Source organism: Lasiosphaeria miniovina (genome assembly GCF_030549165.1).
Source record: "Lasiosphaeria miniovina strain SMH2392-1A chromosome Unknown B0T26scaffold_6, whole genome shotgun sequence".
In the NCBI taxonomy this organism is placed as follows: domain Eukaryota; kingdom Fungi; phylum Ascomycota; class Sordariomycetes; order Sordariales; family Lasiosphaeriaceae; genus Lasiosphaeria; species Lasiosphaeria miniovina.
Genome location: NW_026848225.1, coordinates 2,787,711 through 2,807,870, shown reverse-complemented (window position 1 = coordinate 2,807,870; position 20,160 = coordinate 2,787,711). Strand labels below are relative to the sequence as shown.

Genomic DNA, 20,160 nt, shown 5'->3' with positions numbered 1-20,160 from the left:
GCGGCACATGTTTTCTCCCTGGAATATAGGCAGAATGCAAGAGAAACAAGGACGAAGAGGCCTACAAGCCATGTTCAGGAGACAAGATATGAGAGGGAGACAAAGGTCAGGTGGCGCCCGATGTTGTTCTGCACGACATTCGAAGAAGCACGACGATACCCGTGACGAGACAGGCCAGTTCTCCGGAGGCAACATGTCGGCCTCGGTATAGCATCGTGAGAATGGCAACGTGCCCACGCGCTATTGGCGGGGCGCTCCTAGCGGTGCGCCTCGAAAACATTTAACATGGCCAACAAGCGCCTACCTTCCGCGCAGGACAGCGAAAGAATGACAGAAGAGAGACATGGAGGCGCGTGTGGCTGCGCCCAATACAGCTAGTCAGCCACCAGTCGGCACTGCAACTACCTAGAATATGGGGTAAACGTGCACTGTGTAAGCTGTGTCCATGTAACAAGGAGTCCCCACAGTTTCGCGGGGACCGGGGGGGGTGCTCCTGATCGACCGACGGCGCAGATCACTGTGGACTGTGGTCACTGGACGGCACGGCCTGGGCTGAGAACCTGCCCTGGTGACATCCGGCCCTATTCCTTCGATTGCATCGGCGCGCCGTCTCTCATTCGAGCAGTTCGGCCGGGCTGGCGAATCAGAGGGCGGGTTGCAGCGCCGGCCCGGGTGGGCACAAGTGACTCCCTGAATCCCAATCCCGTCCACGTCGGCCCTGTCTGAACCCCAGGAATCCGTTCGCTTCCTTCCGCTCCCTCTCGGCATGTCGCGGGAAGAGAGCCGGAGGAGGGTGGTGGTAGTGGTGGTGGTAGTGGTGACCTTGGGGGAGATTGTGTGTGTGCGACACCCTCCCTTTTTTTTCCCTCGTCACAAGGCCGCCGTCAGTGACCGCGTCCTGCCTCAGACCTCGGCCTTGCTTTCCACGGCATTCACCTACCCACTCGGGCCTCGTCCTGTCCTTGGCCCACTAGGCAGCAACAATAGAGACAGACTCGGCTCAGGTGAGCAGCACCTCGGCCTATGCGCTGCTACAAGAAAGTGGAGTTCCTGTTTGCTGTCTGTCCATGTATTGTTGCCTCGCACAGTTTCGTTACTCACGAGTTCTATTCTCCACAATTGTTGGACAGTCGGCCAGTCAGTCAGTCAATGGTGATGGTGGTGATGGTGGTGACGGTGGTGATGGTGACAGCGGCACGTTTCTCTCTCCTATCGCCACGGTTGGCTGGGCTGCGTCCGACCAGATAGATCACAGGCGGCTCTGTTTTCCAGAGCCAGAGGCGCTTCCCGGAATCAGATCCCTGTCTCATTTGCCGTGCAAGGTGCGTGCCTGGATCCCATGCCCACAAGACAATCGGGCCTTTCTTTTGTGTTGTTGGGTTTCGGCGGCCGCAAAAGAACTTATTTGTTTTGTCGGTTGCATTCTCGCCCACAACCACAATATGGCCAGTACAAACAAGGCACGGAATTTTGGTTATTTTTGGGGATGGAAATTATTCTTGTTCCACCGCGCGCCAGGCTGCTAAAGGGGCAAGCAACCTTGACTTCTTCCTTCCTCCCGGCCGAGGAACATGCCATGTCGCTGCGTCGCCGTCAACCGACATACCTGGACCTGGACCTGGACGTGCGCGCGGGCTGTGGCGATGATCTCGTGTCTTCCGCCCTCCCGCGGGACGAGCAAGTGCGTGTTGTTGTTTTTAGACATGGGTGGACGAGCCTGGGAGTGGGCGATTATGTTTTGTCTATATTATCCTCGGGCCGGCCCGGCCTAGGAGTTAAAAAAAAGAGACTGTTTTGGCTTTTCTCTATCCATCACTCACTCACTTCCCTTTCTCCCATCTATCTCTCTTTTTCCCTCTCTCTCTCCTTCTCCGGCGGGAGACGAGACGGTTCCCCATCGCTGCTGCTGCTGCTGCTGCTGCGCGCGTCTTTTCATTTTGGCTATCCCAAGTACCCGGCTGATAAATATCATCAATGCGCCTCGATTCGCTGCTGCTGGCTGTTGCCGGCCTGGCATCGGCCGCCAATGCATACTGGCTCGGTGATATAGCCCGTGAGTTGAGACCCATGCAGCCTCTCACATTTGTACAGTTTTGTTTCTTCTAACTGGCGGCTGGACCATGGAATAAAAAGATCGAGGGACTGCGCCCTTCACTCCAGCTGGGTATCCGGTTTTCCGCAATGTCAGGGACTACGGCGCAAGGGGTGAGTTTTGATCTGGCTTCATGGTTTCATCTTGCTCTCAAAGGGTAGCTGGCAACTCGCTCGTGGGGGCAAAAGGAAACAGACCTAACGCGCAGGACAGGCGATGGAGTCACGGACGACACGGCGGCCATTAACGCGGCCATCAGCGCTGGAAACCCCTGCGCACAGGGCTGTGTAAGTTTAGAGTCCGGAGTTCAGAGAGAGAGAGGATGGTGGTCCCTCAGTCAAGAGAGACGTGGTTTCTGATGGAGCGAGTCCCAAAGGCGTCTACAACCACGACCCCGGGCCTGGTCTACTTCCCGACAGGCACGTACTTGATCTCAAAGTCGATCACCCCAGCCTACTTCACGCAGCTCATCGGAGATGCCTCGTCGCCGCCGACGCTCAAGGCGACGGCCAACTTTGCCGGGTTCGGTCTGATCGATGGGAACGTCTACTACACGTCGAGCCTCAACTGGAAGGCGGTCAACGTCTTCTTCCGCCAGGTCCGCAACTTCGTCATTGACACGACCAACATCGCTCCGGGAACCGCGGCAACGGGAATGCACTGGCCGACGGCCCAGGCCACGAGCCTGCAGAACATCGTCTTCAACATGCCCACCGCATCCAACGTCGTCCACGTCGGCCTGTTCATGGAGGAGGGCAGCGGCGGCTTCCTTACTGACCTGACCTTTAACGGCGGTGCGACAGGTGCCAGTATGGGCAACCAGCAGTTTACGATGCGGAACCTGAAGTTCAACAACTGCAAGACCGGTATTGTCTTTTGTGCCCTGTTTTTGTGCTTCATGTTTGCTGTTCTGTAGTGCGTCTAACACGCAGCCACAATAGCTATCATCCATCTCTGGGACTGGGGCTGGACCTACTCTGGGCTTTCCATCAATAACTGCCAAGTGGGCATCGACATCTCGGCCGGCGGCTCCAGCAACGTTGAGACGGGCTCGTTGACGCTGTTTGACAGCACCTTTACCAACGTCCCCGTCGGCATCAAGACGGCCTGGGCCACTGGCTCGACACCCGACACGGCCGGCAGCTTGGTGCTGGAGAACATTGTGCTGAACAACGTCCCCGTAGCGGTCCAGGGCCCTAGCGGCACGTTGCTCTCCGGATCGGGCGGCGCGGTGACCATCACGGCGTGGGGCAACGGCCACAAGTACACGCCGACGGGCCCCAGCGAGTTCAGCGGCACCCTCGCGCCGAACTCGCGGCCGGCATCGCTGCTGGGGCCCGACGGCCGGTACTACACCCGGTCCAAGCCGCAGTACGAGACGCTGTCGGCGGCGTCGTTTGTGTCTGTGCGCGCATCCGGGGCTAGGGGCGACGCGGCGACCGACGACACGGCGGCCATCCAGAGCGCCATCAACACGGCCGTGGCCGCGAGCAAGGTCGTCTTCATCGACTACGGCATCTACCGCGTGACGCGCACCATCAGCGTGCCGCCGGGCGCCAAGATCGTCGGCGAGTCGTTCCCCGTCATCATGTCGGCCGGCGGCTTCTTCGCCGACGTCAACAACCCGCAGCCGGTGCTGCAGGTCGGCGCCACGTCGGGCCAGGCCGGCTCCGTCGAGCTCAGCGACTTCATCCTGTCGACGCAGAACGCGCAGGCCGGCGCCACGCTGATCGAGTGGAACCTCGCCAGCAGCGCCAGCGCCCCGAGCGGCATGTGGGACGTCCACGTCCGCGTCGGCGGCTTTACTGGCAGCCAGCAGCAGGTCGGCCAGTGCCCCACCACGCCGTCCAACAGCGCCGTCAACCCTAGCTGCATCGTCACCTTCATGTCCATGCACATCACCAAGAGCGCGAGCGGCTTATACATGGAGAACGTGTGGCTCTGGTATGTTGTTGTTTTGTTTATCCGTCCTCGAGTCGGCCGGGTCTTAGCATCTCAGGGGAGGACAGGGGTATTCAGGGTGATCAAGAAGTAACAAGGCTGTTTTAGGACTGCCGACCACGACATCGACGACGCGGCAAACACGCAGATTACCATCTACAGCGGGCGGGGCCTATGTGAGACGATATCTACATATATGATGATGGGTCGACCTCCCGACCATTGTTGCTGACTGCCTCTGCAGACATCGAGTCCACTGCGGGCACCTTCTGGCTCTGGGGCACTGCATCGGAGCATCACACCCTCTACCAGTACCAGCTCGCCGGGACGCAGAACATTTTCATGGGCCAGATCCAGACCGAGACGCCGTAGGCCCCCCTCCCCCCCCTTTTTTTTTCTGCTCCCCATCAACAAAGTGGCTCACCACAAAACAGATACTACCAGCCCAACCCCACGGCGGTAGTCCCGTTCCCCGTGGTGGCGGCGCTCAACGACCCCAACTTCGGCACGTCATGCTCCGGCGTAGGAGGCAACTGCGCGGCGGCCTGGGGGCTGCGCGTCATCAACAGCCGCAACATCCTCGTGTACGGCGCGGGCCTGTACTCGTTCTTCAGCAACTACAGCACGGCGTGCTCGACCTTCGCCGCGGGCCAGACGTGCCAGGCGCGCATCGCGTCCATCGAGGGCGGCAGCGCCAGCAGCAACGTGAACATCTACAACCTCAACACCATCGGCGTCCAGAGCATGCTCAACCGCGACGGCGCCCAGGTCGCCTGGTACAATGACAACGTCAACGTGTTCCCCTCGTGCGTTGCCGTCTACAAGAGCGGCTGAGGTTTTTGGTTGGATGTCTCTCGTTGCCAGCGTGTGCGGCCAATACTCGGTTAGGCATGAGATGGGTTGAGTAATAGGGGGGGGAGGGGAAAACAGGGTCGTGTTGTTGTTGTATTTACCGAACCCGCGAGGGACTTGCTTTCTTTTCTCCAACACCTTTGACGGAGAAGGCTGCACATGTTTACATGTTGGTCATTATTTACCTGTCCCTGAATAATATATATATTCACGCGCCATTTCTGCGCTTCAGCCTCTTCTTGTAGCCGCCCTCCGCTCGTGCAATCTCTCCCACTTTGGCATTTGTCACGCAACCCAACGACGCACCTGCTTCAACTCCGGCGAGGGCCGCAAACATCACCCGCTGAGACTGTACCCCACGTCGCCGTGCTGGCGCCCCATGTCCACTAGCCGGCGGCGCATGGCCTCGGCCGTCCGGAATTGCGGCAGCCCCGAAAAGTCGCAGCGGTCGACATAGGCGCCGACGCCGTGCTGGAGGACATTCCGCGCGCGCGCGTTCGCCGCCTCGTCATCGGCCCCAGCCACCGCCGCGCGGCCCACGGAGCCGTGCAACGTGGCGCGCTCGCGGCCGGCCGCGTACACGCCGCGGTGCACAATGTTGTTGTCGTAGAAGACTATGTCGCCGGGCGCCAGCGCCACGGCCGCCGCGCCGGGCATGGCGTTGCCATCATCATAAGGGTCCGCGCCGCGCTCCGCCGCCGTGCGCGCCCGCGCGTGGCTGCCGGGCACCACGATGAGCGACGCGTCGTCGTACAGCGCGAGGTTGAACTGCGCGTGCTGCTGCTGATTTGTGGCCGAGAGCCGCGCCTCCTCCTCGTCCGCCGTCGCCTCCCAAGGAATGTCGTCGCGGTGCCACCGCAGCGCGAAGTCATCCATCGGCTCTGCCTCCGTCCCCGGCCGCACCAGCATGTTGAACAGCTCCATGACCAGCTGCTCGTCGCTGTCCATCTCGAGCAGCTCGCGCACCACGCGCAGCACGGCGTCGGAGAAGTACACGCGCGCGAAGGCGGCGCGGTCGGCGGTGCTGAGTGGCAGGTCTGGGTGCAAAAGGTGCTGCACGCCCCAGATGCCGGCGGAGCGGGCAGCTGATGCGTCCCAGGGCGGGAACTGCTTGCCCACCGTCCGCACGTGCGGCCACGCGCCGCACCGCGCGACGGATGTCAGCCGTGTGGCTGCGCCACGGAGCGTAGTGAGGTCGGTGGCGGAGAGGGTGTTGCGGACGATGACGAAGCCGGAGTGCTGGAGGCGAGCGAGGAGGGGGCGTGCGGGAGGGGACGATGGGGCGGTCATGGTGGTTTGGTTTGTTTTGTTTGTGTCCAAGACGGGGAAGGGAAGGGGTGGGTTGTGTGGTGAATTATTTCTTCGAGTGGCAGATGGCCCGTAGGTGGTAGTGGTGGTGGCAACCACGCCTCTCGCACATAATTATGCTTGGCCCTTTAAGAGAGATGACGATGACGATGCCTGAACGGTCGATCAGATCACATGGGCCGTTGGAGCGTGAAATGCGGAGATACATTCATAGGTTCATTCTCCGAATTTTTGAGGCAGGCCCGCCCCCCACCCCCCATATCGTCTCCGCCGTCCCCATGCCACCCCCGTCGATCTTCCCCCAGATCTTTCCGTCTGTCCGTCCGTCCGTCTGTCCGTCCGTCTGTCTGTCAGACGAGGCGGATGAATGTCATTGGCTGGAACCGGGCGCCGTGTCAGGACGACATACGTCCCCAAGGTAGGCAACAATCAAACAACGCTTGAATAATAACTACGCAACGACAGACAGACATGGGTGGTGGACCCCTCGAAGTCGAGAAGAAGTTCCTTGCCAGGGTTGTTGATTGATTAGACCCCCAAGATTGTAAGTGCTTACTTGGTACATGGTACGTGCATGCTCGTGATGGGCTGCTCAACGTTGATTGCATCTACTAGTTAAGGGGAGAGAGAAAAAGGGGGCGGCCGAGGAAGCAACCACAAGTCATGGATGGATGTTATTGTGGCCCGACCCCTGGATACCCAAGGTACCTTAACTATAAAAGTTCACTACTGCGCTGTTACACGGCAGTATCAAGAGTTGCCAAGCACATTTCCATTACTTGACACCCACCGTTTGAAGCCTGATAGAACCAGTTCAACAGAGCGAACCCCCAAATCAAATAAATTTTCCAAGACTGACCGGGCTGCTGGCAGCAGCCAAGTGTTGGCAAAAAAGAACCAAACAAGTCAAATACGAGGCCGTAATTAATTACCTAACTACCTAGGTATCTACTTTACTTTTGTCTTGAGGGAACACGCAACAGGATGATTGTTTGCTTGCATTGGATCCGGACTCGCTCGGTCTAATTCCGGGTGACTCGGATCACACTTGGGTTCGGCAGGGGCTTCCCTATAATGAAGGGAGGGCAAGTGAAGAACGCGAGCGACCAGCGCCATTGCCGTTTCTCTAGTCTAGGAAGTCTAGTCTATAGAGCGGTGTATAAGATAAAGACGGTGGATGTAGATGCTCCTATATATATAACAGGTAAGGTAATCAGCCAGCTGATTAAATCCGGGCCCTCCTCTGCAATTTCTCATCCACACAGTACGTTCTCGTCGGGGAACTCTATTAATCGATCCGAGAGTCCCAGGCCAGCTGGGGTCCCGATCTTTTTTTTTTTTTGGTGGTTGGAAGTGAGGAGGAGGTAGGTAGGGGTTTTACTTAGGCGAGGGAAGAACTGAAAGCTGGGAGAGTTTGTTTAGCTGAAGTTAGCGAGGTGAGGGTGAAGAATGTGATGATGATGATGATGATGATTTTTTCGACACCACAAAGACTGGATCGATGGCCATACTTATAGTCTCAGGTTCACGCATCTCGCCATTGTGTCGTGACTCGTCCAGGCTCCATCTCGTCGCCGGCCTTGTTTGGTGCCAACTAACAAACTGAACTGACGAGAACGACAGCAACAGCGCCGCCCGCAAGTGCTGCTCATCAAGGATCCTGACACCCAAACGAAACAAGAAGATGACTCTGAACGTCCTGATTTTGCCTTGTCTAACGGCGTTGAAACCTCCGGGCCCACCGAGATTCCCGCCGTAGTTGTCCATCTCGTTTAAAGCCCTCGTAGAAAATGGAGCGTCTCTCCTGTCTCTCTAACACTAGTGAGGATGAGAGATTGTTTCTGAGGAGGCGTCGAGATGACCTTTACGAATTAATACCAGCGAGATGCGCCGCCAGAGCCTTAACCAATTATCTCACACCATCCAAGTGGTTATTGACAGATGTGCGGTGTTGACTGTCGTCGTCTGTCACGCACGCACGCACTTATTCGATTATGGGCATGAAACACCTTTGCCTTTCTTGGCCATGCAGCCGAAGTGAGGAATATAGCTTGGCCACAGAGTCGGACAGGGAATTAGAGTGCCGTGGCTAATTATATTTTTAGCATGTATTAGAGTCGCCTAGCCTTGCAGCTTACGCTCGGTGAGGGCGGGCAAGCAAGCAAAGGGAAAAGATGTAGTAAGCACCATCGTCGGGTTGTGGTAATATTTCCCCATTCCTATCACTTCTCGCCCGTATAAAGTCAGCCATTCCTATTTCTCAACTAACCTAGTTGAAAAGAAGCCCGGCGCCACAATGCTTAGCTCAGCCGTTCAAATATGTCCGTCCTTGAGCGTTTTGAAAGACCTAGGATCTCATCGAGACTAGCTAGCCGTCGCCTGAGAAGCTATTAGGTGATGATAAATTCAGAAGACGACCACTATTGATTAGCGTGGCGCTGCTGCGAGTAACTATAGTGCCCGCCTTCTCCATGGGAGTTTGGATGCATGGAGATCACCAGGTGTTGTACCGTGATTCGTTATTTCAACTGGCTTCTTGGTACTGACTGACATTAGTTTCTGTGTTTGCTGGCAAAACCCGTGGGAAGAATAAGGCAGATCGCTGGCGGACGCAGAAATGAACAAAAATAAACAACCGTGGTTTAATTATGGTGGCAATTTCCAAAGTAGTTCACTTACGGGTTGCGAAAAGGATAGCCGCGGCTAGATTATTTGGGTCGAACCTCATACTCTCTATCAATCCGCTTTCATCACACCAACGATCGATCTTATCGATTAGCATCTCGGCGATAACGTTTTTGATTGAACCAGCTTCTGGGTCTCCGTACTCGTAGCGAGCATGCTCGAAGCCCCCAACCCTTAACGCCGTGCGGGGGTGCTCCCCTGTCATCATCGTTGAGATGGAGGCGCACTAGCGTTTGCCCCGCACGCAAGAAACGGGGATGGCGGTACCGAGATGGCACATATTCCTGCAATTTATATTCCGTGCAATGCGGCTGCTTATCTTGTGATTCGATTCTTGGAAGTTGCGATCGGTTTAGTAGAGAGAATACACGCAGTTGAGCAGCAGTTCAAAGGCAGCAGTGACGAGGGCTTGCTTTATTCCTGACAAGCGATGCAATCCCTGATCGAGCTGTCGAGGCGCATTTCGTATGTGCACCTAGATTCCTTGACTAACTTGCTTACCTCAAGTCGCGGAGTCCGTCGCACTTTCCTCCCAGGTCAAAATGAAAGCTGCAGAACGAGTAATATCGTCAACCAACCAGCCGCTTGCGACATCTCTCTTTCACCAGTGTCGCCATATCAGAGATCTGGATAACAGCTGAAGAAGGTTCGCTGGCATGGACACGCGTACAGTATGTGGTATGCATTGACTGCGGGGGAAGGCGAAGGCGCTTCTGGCGATCTTGGACAGCTGAGCTTTTATTAGTCGCCCGTCTCAGATATGGGTGAGCGAGACGCCTGCCTGCCTGCAATAATAATTCGACCAGCTGCATCCACATCGGAACATGGCTGCACGTTTATCTGGCTGCGCTGCGTGGAACGGAACGTGCCTGTGTCTGTGCCTGTGTCCCTGTTTTCGGCTATTTATCTGATTCTGGCGCAGCAGAACGACACAGCTCTCCCTTCCCCCTTTCAGCTTCCTCCAGCTTCCAACCTTCTTGCGGGTGCCTTTCTCCAAACCCATCGCCTTTCATATCATCGTGCGTCGATAATTGCCCATCCGCAAACAACTCGCAGCCCGCTAAAAGCATCGCTTTCACCGGCAATTAATTGCTACATAATCTCGACGACCGCTCATTAATACCGCAGCCATGCCTGGAATCCGTAAGTCGTCACCTCCATCTCCCCCACCGCTGCCATCGCCATGTTGCGAAACAGTATCCACATGACTTCCTTCACAAGCACAACAGTCCGCGCATCCCCCTTGGCACCCTGAATTACCGAACGTGCTAACCGAGCAATTGCCTTGCAGCACTCGGAGCTCTTGACAACCTCAAGAGCAAGCTCAAGGCCGCCTTCAAGAGCAGGGGCGAAAAGAAGGCCAAGGCAGAGCCAAAGCCCGAGGCGACGCCTGCAGAAGGCGCCGCCGCTGCTCTCGCCGCCGCGCCTGCGGCAGTTGCCGCCCCTGCCAGCGCTGCCGTAACTGCACCCGTCGTCGCTGCCACGCCCGAGGGCGTCAAGGCTGAGGAGACTGCCGCCGCCGCCGCTCCTGCTACTGGTAAGTCCCCCGTTCCCGCGATGCATAGTGCTTATGGTAGGGAAATGAAGTCGCTTGGCATTAACACTCGTTGTCAGCAACCGTTGCTGCCGCCGCTCCCGCCGCCGAGACGCCTGCCGCTGCGCCCGGTACGTTTTACTTTTCCCTGCCCGTCCAATTTCTCAATTTCAGTGCTCAAAGCTAACAAACCTTCTTTTTAGCAGCCGCTGCGCCCGCCAAGGAGACCACTGCACCCGCCGCCCCCGCTGCCGCTCCCGCTGCCGCTCCCGCTGCCGCCCCGGCCGAGACTCCTGCTCCCGCCGCTCCGGCTGCTCCAGCTGCCGAGCCGACCCCTACTCCCCCCGCCGAGATAAAGACCGAGGAGCCGGCACCCGCTCCCGCAGCAGCACCCGCTGCTGAGGCCGCTCCTGCTGCTGCTGCCGCACCGACAGCCACGGCCTAGACCCGCCCGTCGACCGACCAGTTCGCCAGATCTTGATGTTTCGTTCCAGCTCCCAACCTGCCAAATCCTATCTTATTCGTTCAAAGTTGGACGGGCGCGTTGTGCCTGAAGGGATTCTTCACAACTCATACGCCGAAACCAGCTAGCGATCGATGAGTTAAGCACGGACACGATAATCCTAACTCTGACTGGACCATGGGTGAGTCAATTAATGGCTAGAAGTTGGCTGGGCGAGGAGGCACTCGACGATCGCGTGAGGTAGGAGGACTTGACTTGACTGGGTACTTGATTTTCACTTTATTCGTCGGTTTTTTTTTCGGAGTGGGCTGCTTTTCTGCGGATATGATACCGAACGATACCACTTTTTTTTTATTTTTTGTACCGGCTCTGTTTTTCGTTGTTTGTGTTTTATCTTGCAAGGGGAGACGCGAAGGGGAGGAAAGTGAGATACACTTATAGCTCTTTTGACATCCATTCGATACCCACTCACCCTGTTGTTGGGATTATCGCCGTGATAGCTGTTGGGGATATGCGTAGTGCTGTTTTCTCAAACCTATGCTCCTCTGCGGCTACGGATGACTCGGGCGAGGGTTGGGGGAGTTGGTGTTTGCTGAGTCAGTGTTCGGCAGTTCTCCAGGGTTAGGGTAATGATCTTGCTTTCCGTTTCCTCTTGCACCATTATTTATCCGTATATATTTACCTAATGAGTCTGAAGTATTATTCTGCTGTTCCCTTTCATTCGCGTATACTCCGTACTTGCATATAACACTGTTGGCGTGAGAAGAAAACCGGCAAGGACCCAAAATGACTGGCTAACTCCATAACAACGCCACAGATATCCCCGTGTACCTATACCCTAGAAATACACACCATAGATACCTACCTGCCTGGTATCCAGCGAAGAAGTCGTGCTCGGTGAGGCATAAAGCAAGAAAAATAAACCAGGCTTGCTTTAAAAATCCAACTATGCCCGTCCTAGGCTCTAGGCGTCATCTCCATTGTCTTCGCCATCTGAATCATCTGAATCATCGTCGTCGTCGTCGTCGTCGTCGTTGGGGTCGGGCATGACGGTGCGGTTGAGGTGCGTCACGAACCCCACCATGGCTTTGACGACGCGCGCCACCTCGTCCTGGCTACCGCCAGCGGTAAACACGTCTTCGGGCAGCTTCTTGCCGACGACAAAGTTGCGCAGCTTAAGCAGCGCCATGTCGCGGTGGTCGGGGATGAAGCCCTTGGGCCGCGTCTTGAGCGCGCCCTCGGCGTTCGACTCGGCAAAGGCTTGGATCACGGCCGTGTCGTCGTGGTCGTCGCCGGCCTTCTTTTTCTTCCCCTTCGAGGCAGAGGCGGCCGGGGCGACCTTGGGGAGGAACACGCGCCGGAACTCGGGGTCCATCAGCACACGCCGCCACCGCTGCGGCCGCTCGTCGATGCTCGCGCGCAGCTTCTGCAGCGCGCCGCCGTCCGGGTGCCAGAGCCCGCCGCCGACCATACACGCTCCCGGCTCGACGTGCACGTAGTAGCATGCGTACGGCCCCTTGCGGCCCGTCCGCGACCACGCGGCTGAGTAGTGCGGCTATAACAGGTTCGAATATTAATAAGGGATTTGGGTTTAGATGCGTACTGGAGGCGGGGGGATGGCAAGACAAACCTTGTACGGCGTCGGGTCGTTGCTGAAGCGGATGTCCCGGTAGATGCGGAAGTTGATGTCCTTGAAGGGCAGCTCGGGGATCGTCTCGTCGGCCGCCACGATCTTGTCGGTGAGCGACATGGCGTAGGATTCCCAGTCCTTGAGCGAGCGGCGGTATTCGTCGTCGTGCACTTTGTGGCAGCGACGTTAGCCCAAAAGAACTAGCCCGTTGCCAGAGAGGATGAAAGGAGCTTACATTTCAGCCACGGCCGCTTGTTGTTCGCCTTGAGGTCCTTGAGAAAGGCAAACGTGTTCTTGTGCAGGTGCTTGTCGGCGTACTCGACGCCGCCCGTGTCGCGGAGCTTGGGCAGCGGGATGAAGGTGACCTTTGGCGGCGCATCCTCGTCGATTTCGTCGTCGCTGTCGTCGGCCTTGCTGTTTGCATCGTCGTCTTCTTCGTCCTCGTCCTTTACCGCTTCTTCTTTATATTCGTCCTCAGCGTCCTCGTCTTCTACTGCGGCCTTCTTGGCTCCTTTCCTGCCGGTCTTCTTGGGAGTCGCGGTAGGCTGTGTAGACTTGCGCCGTCTCTTTGTCGCCACCACGTCGTCGAGCTCCGACTCGTCCGAGGCAGCTTCAAAGTATTTGCTCTTGGTGGTGCTGCTGGAAACGCGCGCGGATCGCCGGCGCGAGGGTTCCGCAGGAGGAAGCTCCTCGGTCTTTGCGACTGTCGCCGCTGCTTTGCGCTTGCGGGCTGCCATGCTGCCAAGAAAAGCTTATGTATGCAAGTTGTGATACGCGACAAGGTTTTCACTAAAAGACGATGTGCCGCCTCCTTTATGGAGGCCTCCGAAGCCAATGACGCAGGTACACGGGACAAAGCACAGGAGACGCGTTGTCTCGAGTTGATTGATTCTGGCGTCGCAAGCTCACGCGAAAGCACGTGGCGAATTTAAAATTCACCATTCAAACCCAAGATGGGTTAGCATATCAGGGTAGCGTTACGTAAGTCTGTATTCGTAATCGTTGCATGGTTACACGACCGTAACCGCATTACAGCTGAAGCTTTACCCCTGAATGTTTCCTCCTTACAACTACTTGAAAAGACTCAGTAGACCCCTAAGAGCCCAAAGGCAAGTTATTCTTCTTAATCGAAAAGTCCACAGAGACTCTTTTTCTAACCAGAAATTATTAATTGCTAGGTTTTCTCTTTGATCCGGCTGGAGAGATAGGAACTTTGTTATCAACTCGAGAGTCCAGCGCGCGAACACACTTTCCATGAACTGCTAGTTAGTGCCTCCCCAGACTACAACTTCCACCACTTCTCTACGTAACTGCCTGTTAATCGACAAGTTAAAAGATTGATCAAGGTAGGAAAGGTTTCTAGGCAAGTAAAGCACCAAGAGAGAGAAAAATCCTCCGCCATGTAACCGCCAAAGTCAAAACGCCGGTCCGATTCTTTCTAGTAAAGAAGGACAATACAGTAGACTCAGCCAGACCCAAAGCAGACGCCGTCGTTTGTGAATAGGTACCTTAGGTGAGGGCAACTCACACCGCGGTAAAGCAAGTCTAAGGTATCTCGACCGTCCAGAATCCTCACCAACAACCCATTTCCCTTCAAAGCCATTCGTAATATATCGATGCGCTTAAAAGCACCATACACCAAAAAGGTACAAAGTTGCTAAATCGGCCAGCAACGCTAGTTGTGGCAGAGCTAATACAGGTTTTCGAATTGAGCGTGAGTACTGAGGAGTAAAGATTAAGAATCTACGACGCGATGGGTTTTAGAATGACGAGGAATTGAGAAGAAGCCGGCTTCATGCCACCAAAGTCCGTCTCCCAATTGCCATACATTTACCAAGGTAGGTATGTGATTCCACTAACCGAACCACGCACCATCAAGGTGGCGGTATCGGATCGCGGCGTCGAAGAGTGCTTCAAATCTGAGCCGGTTGAGACGCGTCGTCCGCTTGTCTCCTCCTCCAACCGAACCAGCCTCCTCGCTCCCACTCGCCAGGCACGTACAGGGATTCGTTTCTGACGTCCTCGTTGATGATGCCCAGCAGGAGATTTTCCAGTCGCTTGAAGTCTATGGGCTTCAAAATCCACCCGTCAAACCCAGCATCAACATAGGTGTTCTTCTCTTGCTCGACGAGAGAGGCCGAGACAGCGATGATGGGGATTCGGCCATGGGGGCAGGCTACTTGGGACAAGCCAGGGTGGCGATCGGATTGCTCAAACGCCCTGATCATCTTGGTGCTAATAAGGCCGTCCACAATCGGCATCTGCAAACGTGTGTTAGCCTGATCAAAAACACGCAATAAGCATCGCCGCCAGGTCAACACACCTGCATATCCATTAATACTACGTCAAAGAGACTGGCCTTCTCTCGGTACATAGTCGCGCAGTCTTCGCCGTTCAATGCATGGGAAACCTTGTGCCCGGCCTTTTCTAGCCTCTTCCGCAAGACCTTGACGTTGATGGGGTCGTCCTCTGCAACCAAGACTTGTAGCTTGGCTGGCACTGGCTTGGCACCTACTGGCGTCGCTGGCTGCCCGCGTGAGGTTGTGGCAGCGCCACTCTTGTGATAGCTGTTCTCGTCCCGCAGCTCGAAGAGAACGCGCGAAGTGTCGCTTGTTTGCGGATGTTCCGGTTGATCGTGGTATTCGTCAGGTATCCGCACCGGCTTTATCGGCACTTTGGAGTCTGTAATGTACTGGATTCCTGCCTGTGAACTCTGTGAGTTGCTAGTTGCGTGACCCGGGGCTAATCCGGAACGCGAAGGCTTTGTTGGCCTATTAGGCTGACCGGTCGGACTACTTGAACGTGCTCCTCGCCCCGCATCGGTCGAGGTCGGGTTATAATACGGTCCGTGGGCACTGTGTCTTTGCCTAGCAACAATTTCCGAATCTGGCTCACCAAGGGCAAGAGGTGTCTGGATCGCGTCAATCAATCGCTCCGCGTCGCTAAACGTGCTCTTGCCACTGCCTTTGCTCCCGACGCTGCGTCGGCTAGAGACACTTCGGGTCTCATCAAAGCTCTTTTGCGGACTCAAAGCGCGGCGGCTGTTTAGTGAAGAAGGCTTGGGGCGGTCAATCAGCGTAACCTCTCCATCGCGGCGATTGGGCTTTCCCGTCGAGACCGAGGTAGCGCTAGACGTAGCAATCGGCGTCGCAGCCCCGATCTCGTCCGTGCTGCCCAGGTTCGAGCCGTTTGACGGGAGGTCAAACGGCAGCTGAATGACGAACCTCGAGCCTTTCCCTTCCTCAGACTTTAGACGAAGCTGGCCGTCCATGTTGCGCAGAATTCTTGCCACCACTGCCAGCCCTAAACCGAGTGCTCTTCCTTGCTTTGGCCTGTCTTCGGGAGACTCTCCGCCTAGCAAGGGTTCGCCGTCGAGCTCAGTACTCACTTGCTCTAGGTCTCTGAAAAGGGCATCTAACTTGGTGTCGCTCATACCCTGACCGGTATCTTGCACAACGATCTCAACCCAAGCCCGTCCATCTTGCACCTCTGCCACATACAACTCAACTCGGACCGACCCCTGAAAGGTGTTCTGGACGGCATTGGCTGTGACATTTGACACCGCCTGCCGTACACGTCTCTGATCACCACAGACAAACCGAGGCAATCCCGGGCGCTCAATGACCTCGTACGCAATGCCCTTCCGCCTCGCATCGTTCTTGAATGGCTCAGTCGCCTCTCGTATGCACGCGGAGAAATCGAATACCTCATCCTTGATCAGCTCCTGCCCTTCCTCGGTCTTGGTAAGATCTAGCAAGTCATTGATGACGTAGATCAAGGATTTAGAGGCAGAGTGAGATTTGGCCAGATTATCTCTGGTTTCATGATCCAACGAGCCCTCGAGCGCTATTTCGAGGTAGTTGATGATGGCGTTGAGCGGCGTTCGGACCTCGTGTGCCGAGTTTGCCAGCAGCAAGCGCGTTAGTTGACTGCTCTGTAATGCCGCCTCTTTTTGTCTCCAGACCTCGATAAACTTGCCATAGACTAAGCAAAGCACCGCTGCCGTCTCGATCTGCTCTTCAGACCAGTCACGGCACTTGCCCAAGACAGTCTCGTACCAGACCCTGAAACTCTTTCTGGGCTCGAGATAGGAAGACGTTCCTTCTCGAATAACTTTTTCGTACGGATTTCCGGCCCATTTGACCTCCCTGACTTGCCCCTTGCGGAAGAAGACGATGAAGTCATTGCCGCCCACGCTGAGGGGAACGTAAAGTAGACCCGCAATAACGGTGAACCCTGGCGGGTACCGCAAATCGGGGAAATCGACCTTTATGTCTTGGGTCATGACGACGGAGGTGAACTTGCGGAGGCGTAAATACTCCAGCATGGCTAGCGCCTCTTGGGACTGTTCAATCTTGCCCAGAATCTTGGTTTCCTCCCTGATTGACAGCATGCCAAAGTCGGCATCAAAGAGCTTGAGCAAGTCGTCCGAAGAAGCTATGATATAGCCTGAAGGGTTCTTATCCGTTGGTACCGTATTAATCAATTTCCGGGCCTGGAGGCGCGAAGCGTAGGAAAGACGCTCAATGTTCCTTGACACGGTGTCGCCGACCAGACGGCACATCTTCCTTACAGGAAAAGACACGCGCATGCCCTTGGCGCCGTAGGAGTGGCATGCTATTAGCCCCCAAAGATCGCCAAAGGCATTGATCGAAATTGACATGGACGAACGCACAGCCATGTTGGCCAAGTACTTGAGATGTATGGGCGACATGGCACGGAGATATGAGTGTGTCATATCTAGCGGAACATCAAGATCCTCGACAGACCTACAAACCAGTCTCGCGCTCTCCAGGTCGCGATCGTAGAGCAGCCGCACCTTGTTGAGTTTGTACAAGTCACGGGCTTGTTTCGGGATGTCTGTGGCAGGAAAGTGCAGCCCCTTGTAGAGGTCCCTGGTTTGCGATGGGTCGACAAGCTCAGTGACCACCTTCCCATTAAATGATGAGTCGAACTGATATATCATGACCCGATGAAAGCCGGTGAGCTCCTTCACGATACCGACTAGGATTTTCAAGAACCTCTCCAGATTTGGCGCATTCGCCAGCTGCTCTTGAACTTGACTCATGATGTCGAAGACCTGCATGGCACCGGCTTCTCCTCGCCTCTTGCGGGCGCTACGCAACACCCTCAGGGGCTTGCTCGATATCTCAGTGCTTTCGGTAAGCTCCTCCGTGGTGGGGTTTGATTGCAAAGTATCTTCAGGCAGGTCTGGCGTGTCTTCGCCAGGTGGACGCAGGGGGTAATCGTGGTCATCGTCCAGCTCAAATTCGCATATTACCAAGTCAGGGTGAGATGGGTTTGTGTGGATGGCGCACCAGAGTTTTATAGATCGCGGCCTCTTCGGAAGCCTTATAGATAGGCTGAAGACTTCTGGTCCATTGATGGCTGGGTCGGCGTCCTCATCTCTAATGAAGTCAATGTGGTCTAGGAGGTTATCTGCCTGCTCGTCCGTCAAGATTTCCAGGAAGTCGGTCAGCCGGAACAGCTCCTGGGGGCTGTATCCAATTATTCTTTTCGAGTTCTCGCTGACATATCGAACCTGCAGATGGCCGTCCTCGTCTTCCCGGAGGGCCAGCATCAGGCCAAAGCCTTGAACGGCACCTGGTGCTTGGATCGGCTCATCCTCACACCTCTGCAATTTCCCATCTCTTCCGGTAATGACGGCATGGCCCTCGTCTGTCAGTACATGCTTGAACCTCGGTGCATAGAAGGACTCGGTAAAGAGGTCGGCTGGAGATCTGCGACCATTAGAGCTCCCTCCAACCTGGCTGTGCGGGTCCTCGTCCGGGTCAGACTCTCCAGACGAGTCATCGAGGTTCAAGGGCATTGGCGTCACTCTTCCGTGCCTTTCTGCATCGGCCTGGATGCTGGACATGGGCCCGGACATAGTGTTCAAGCGGCACCGTCGTGCTTCCATGAAAGGGGCAGCTATTGAGCCGATAGCGGCTGGTGGGCTCGTAGTGCGACTGGCAAGGCTATTAAACTGTGGCCTCGATGCCGGCGTCGGCGACGGATTGGGACTGAAGCTGATTCCAAAGGCGCTCCCCACACTTTCCGAGAGTGACAGGCGCCTACGGTTTTCTTGTTGTTCGCTCGAGGTCCTCCCCGCTAGGTCGACGCTGACGACAGAGCGGATGGGAAAGACGCGGTCGGCCGGGTCCTTTCCATTGCCATGGGTTGGGTGACGCTCCGAGTGGGTGCTCCAGGTCGACGAGACACTTGGGGAGCGGACGGGCACCGAACTGCTGGCGGCATGTGCAGAGTTGCCATGGCTAGCATCGGGTACCGTGGTGGGGGTTACCGACGAGGCCTCTAAGGTTTCGTCGGTCCAGTCGCTTCTCAACACAGGCGTATCCGTCTGCCGGCTGGTGGTGACCCGGGTTTGCGGCTGCTCCTGGTCTCGAGCCGCCGCCGCATCGCGAATCGAATCCATCGCCTGCATTCCCAGGACCGCTCTGAGCTGAGACCCCAAAGACCCTGAGACCCTGAGCGCAGATTCCGATTCCGATCCCGATTCCCAAGCCTGCGGTCCGCTAATTCCTCGGCGCCTAAGTCGACTATCGCATCTCCCCCTTCTTTGGCCAGGCTGCCCGATCCACCAATCTCAGGTTCCCGTCTCCCACCTTGGGACCAAATCCTTGCGCGCACTGGAGGGCGAGGGGCTGCTGAACTTGAGTAGCCTGTTCGCACACGAGGGTGGTTAGGAAGCGGTCTCGATTAGAGGCTGTGATCTCGATGAGAGCCAGCGGCCGTGGGGATCGTGAGACGAATGGTGGGCTGAAGGCTGGCCGACTAACTATTAGGTTCCTATGGCAGTTAGGGTAGCAGGGCAGTAGGGCACCAGGGTGCTGTGCATACCTGGTAACAGAGCAGGGCTTGGCGTGCTTCGTGCCCACAACCAAAGGAATACCCCTGCCTTGTCCTTGTCTGAGGGCGGGGTGGACAGCGGGGTAGAAAGCCAACTTTTGGAGCCCAAGAGCCAAACCGAGAGGGATGGAGATGGGGAAGCAAAAAATCGATAGCTCGTTGTCGGTCAGACTCAGAGGGCTATGGCAAAGTTGGCAGCGACAGGGGGGCGTGGATGACGATCCATGCCCCAGCCGCTCAAGATCGACGAGAGCCTGTGTTCCGGAACCTAGAAGTTCCTCTGCGGGTGTGGTACAGGTATTATACCGGTACAATGCAGTGTGTAGAGATGTACCATATAAGTAAGTTGTGTAGGTTGGCAATTACCTTGCATATAAAAGATGGGCGACAACGGCGCAAGGAAGGTGTTTCGAGGATGAATGGGATGTATCCAAGGTAGAGGCAGATAGGTTTGACAAAAGGCCACAGGAATGAATCGCTACCTGGGTAAGGTGGGCAAGTTTCCCGCCACCCACTCGTGCGGCCGCTGAGTTTCGGGAACGCCAGTCCACGCAGTGCGCTTCTCCTCTAGTAAGGTATAGAATCCAGTAATGCACCATGCAAGTGTGTAATGTAGTATTTGGGGGGTTTATTATTTACGGTTTTGTTTAGCTTTTCTGGGTCGCAAAAACTTGACACTTAAGTAGGCACGGTAACCTAGGATGTATCTACACGTCAATATATCGTATTCGTACATACAGTACCTTCCTCTTACTAAAGGCAACCCACAATCATCCCTCGGTTTG

At 55.9% G+C, this 20,160-nt stretch overlaps 6 protein-coding genes across 6 annotated transcripts; 2 read left to right on the top strand and 4 right to left on the bottom strand.

Annotated features, from left to right (window-relative positions):
• Positions 1 to 1,974: 1,974 nt before the first annotated feature.
• B0T26DRAFT_679177 (pectate lyase superfamily protein-domain-containing protein) lies at positions 1,975 to 4,867 on the top strand (the record flags this gene model as incomplete). Its single annotated transcript, XM_060440317.1, has 8 exons — positions 1,975 to 2,053; positions 2,134 to 2,205; positions 2,306 to 2,379; positions 2,430 to 2,958; positions 3,034 to 4,036; positions 4,142 to 4,209; positions 4,278 to 4,401; positions 4,468 to 4,867. 8 exons carry the CDS (start codon positions 1,975 to 1,977, stop codon positions 4,865 to 4,867), a joined length of 2,349 nt encoding a protein of 782 aa, XP_060293114.1.
• Positions 4,868 to 5,221: 354 nt separating this feature from the next.
• B0T26DRAFT_616229 (uncharacterized protein) lies at positions 5,222 to 6,154 on the bottom strand (the record flags this gene model as incomplete). The annotated part of the gene is made up of 1 exon (XM_060435988.1): positions 5,222 to 6,154. A coding segment is annotated over one exon (933 nt), but the record flags the coding sequence as incomplete, so codon positions are not given.
• A 3,854-nt stretch (positions 6,155 to 10,008) lies between these two features.
• B0T26DRAFT_679175 (uncharacterized protein) lies at positions 10,009 to 10,857 on the top strand (the record flags this gene model as incomplete). The annotated part of the gene is made up of 4 exons (XM_060440316.1): positions 10,009 to 10,021; positions 10,170 to 10,415; positions 10,493 to 10,543; positions 10,616 to 10,857. The coding sequence occupies 4 exons, from the start codon at positions 10,009 to 10,011 to the stop codon at positions 10,855 to 10,857; spliced, it is 552 nt and encodes a 183-aa protein (XP_060293112.1).
• On the bottom strand, positions 10,655 to 11,535 carry B0T26DRAFT_723128 (uncharacterized protein). Its single transcript, XM_060442614.1, has 3 exons — positions 11,309 to 11,535; positions 11,207 to 11,269; positions 10,655 to 11,141 (listed from the first exon to the last, which is right to left on the bottom strand). The coding sequence occupies exons 1-3, from the start codon at positions 11,330 to 11,332 to the stop codon at positions 11,073 to 11,075; spliced, it is 156 nt and encodes a 51-aa protein (XP_060293111.1). The 5' UTR covers positions 11,333 to 11,535; the 3' UTR covers positions 10,655 to 11,072.
• On the bottom strand, positions 11,536 to 13,418 carry B0T26DRAFT_723125 (uncharacterized protein). Its single transcript, XM_060442613.1, has 3 exons — positions 12,741 to 13,418; positions 12,506 to 12,675; positions 11,536 to 12,430 (listed from the first exon to the last, which is right to left on the bottom strand). Exons 1-3 carry the CDS (start codon positions 13,240 to 13,242, stop codon positions 11,840 to 11,842), a joined length of 1,263 nt encoding a protein of 420 aa, XP_060293110.1. The 5' UTR covers positions 13,243 to 13,418; the 3' UTR covers positions 11,536 to 11,839.
• Positions 13,419 to 14,089: 671 nt separating this feature from the next.
• B0T26DRAFT_425165 (uncharacterized protein) lies at positions 14,090 to 19,141 on the bottom strand. The gene is made up of 2 exons (XM_060434922.1): positions 14,829 to 19,141; positions 14,090 to 14,766 (listed from the first exon to the last, which is right to left on the bottom strand). Exons 1-2 carry the CDS (start codon positions 18,948 to 18,950, stop codon positions 14,419 to 14,421), a joined length of 4,470 nt encoding a protein of 1,489 aa, XP_060293109.1. The 5' UTR covers positions 18,951 to 19,141; the 3' UTR covers positions 14,090 to 14,418.
• Positions 19,142 to 20,160: the final 1,019 nt, after the last annotated feature.

Coding starts and splice junctions, on each gene's coding strand:
- B0T26DRAFT_723125 (XM_060442613.1), bottom strand. CDS start 13,242: ATGGCAGCCCGCAAGCGCAAAGCAGCGGCGACAGTCGCAAAGACCGAG. Junction 12,676..12,740: donor CAAGCGGCCGTGGCTGAAAT/GTAAGCTCCTTT, acceptor GCTGCCACAAAG/TGCACGACGACGAATACCGC. Junction 12,431..12,505: donor ACGACCCGACGCCGTACAAG/GTTTGTCTTGCC, acceptor AACCTGTTATAG/CCGCACTACTCAGCCGCGTG.
- B0T26DRAFT_425165 (XM_060434922.1), bottom strand. CDS start 18,950: ATGCAGGCGATGGATTCGATTCGCGATGCGGCGGCGGCTCGAGACCAG. Junction 14,767..14,828: donor TAGTATTAATGGATATGCAG/GTGTGTTGACCT, acceptor ACACGTTTGCAG/ATGCCGATTGTGGACGGCCT.
- B0T26DRAFT_723128 (XM_060442614.1), bottom strand. CDS start 11,332: ATGGATGTCAAAAGAGCTATAAGT. Junction 11,270..11,308: donor ATGTCAAAAGAGCTATAAGT/GTATCTCACTTT, acceptor TCCCCTTGCAAG/ATAAAACACAAACAACGAAA. Junction 11,142..11,206: donor AAAAAAAGTGGTATCGTTCG/GTATCATATCCG, acceptor GTGAAAATCAAG/TACCCAGTCAAGTCAAGTCC.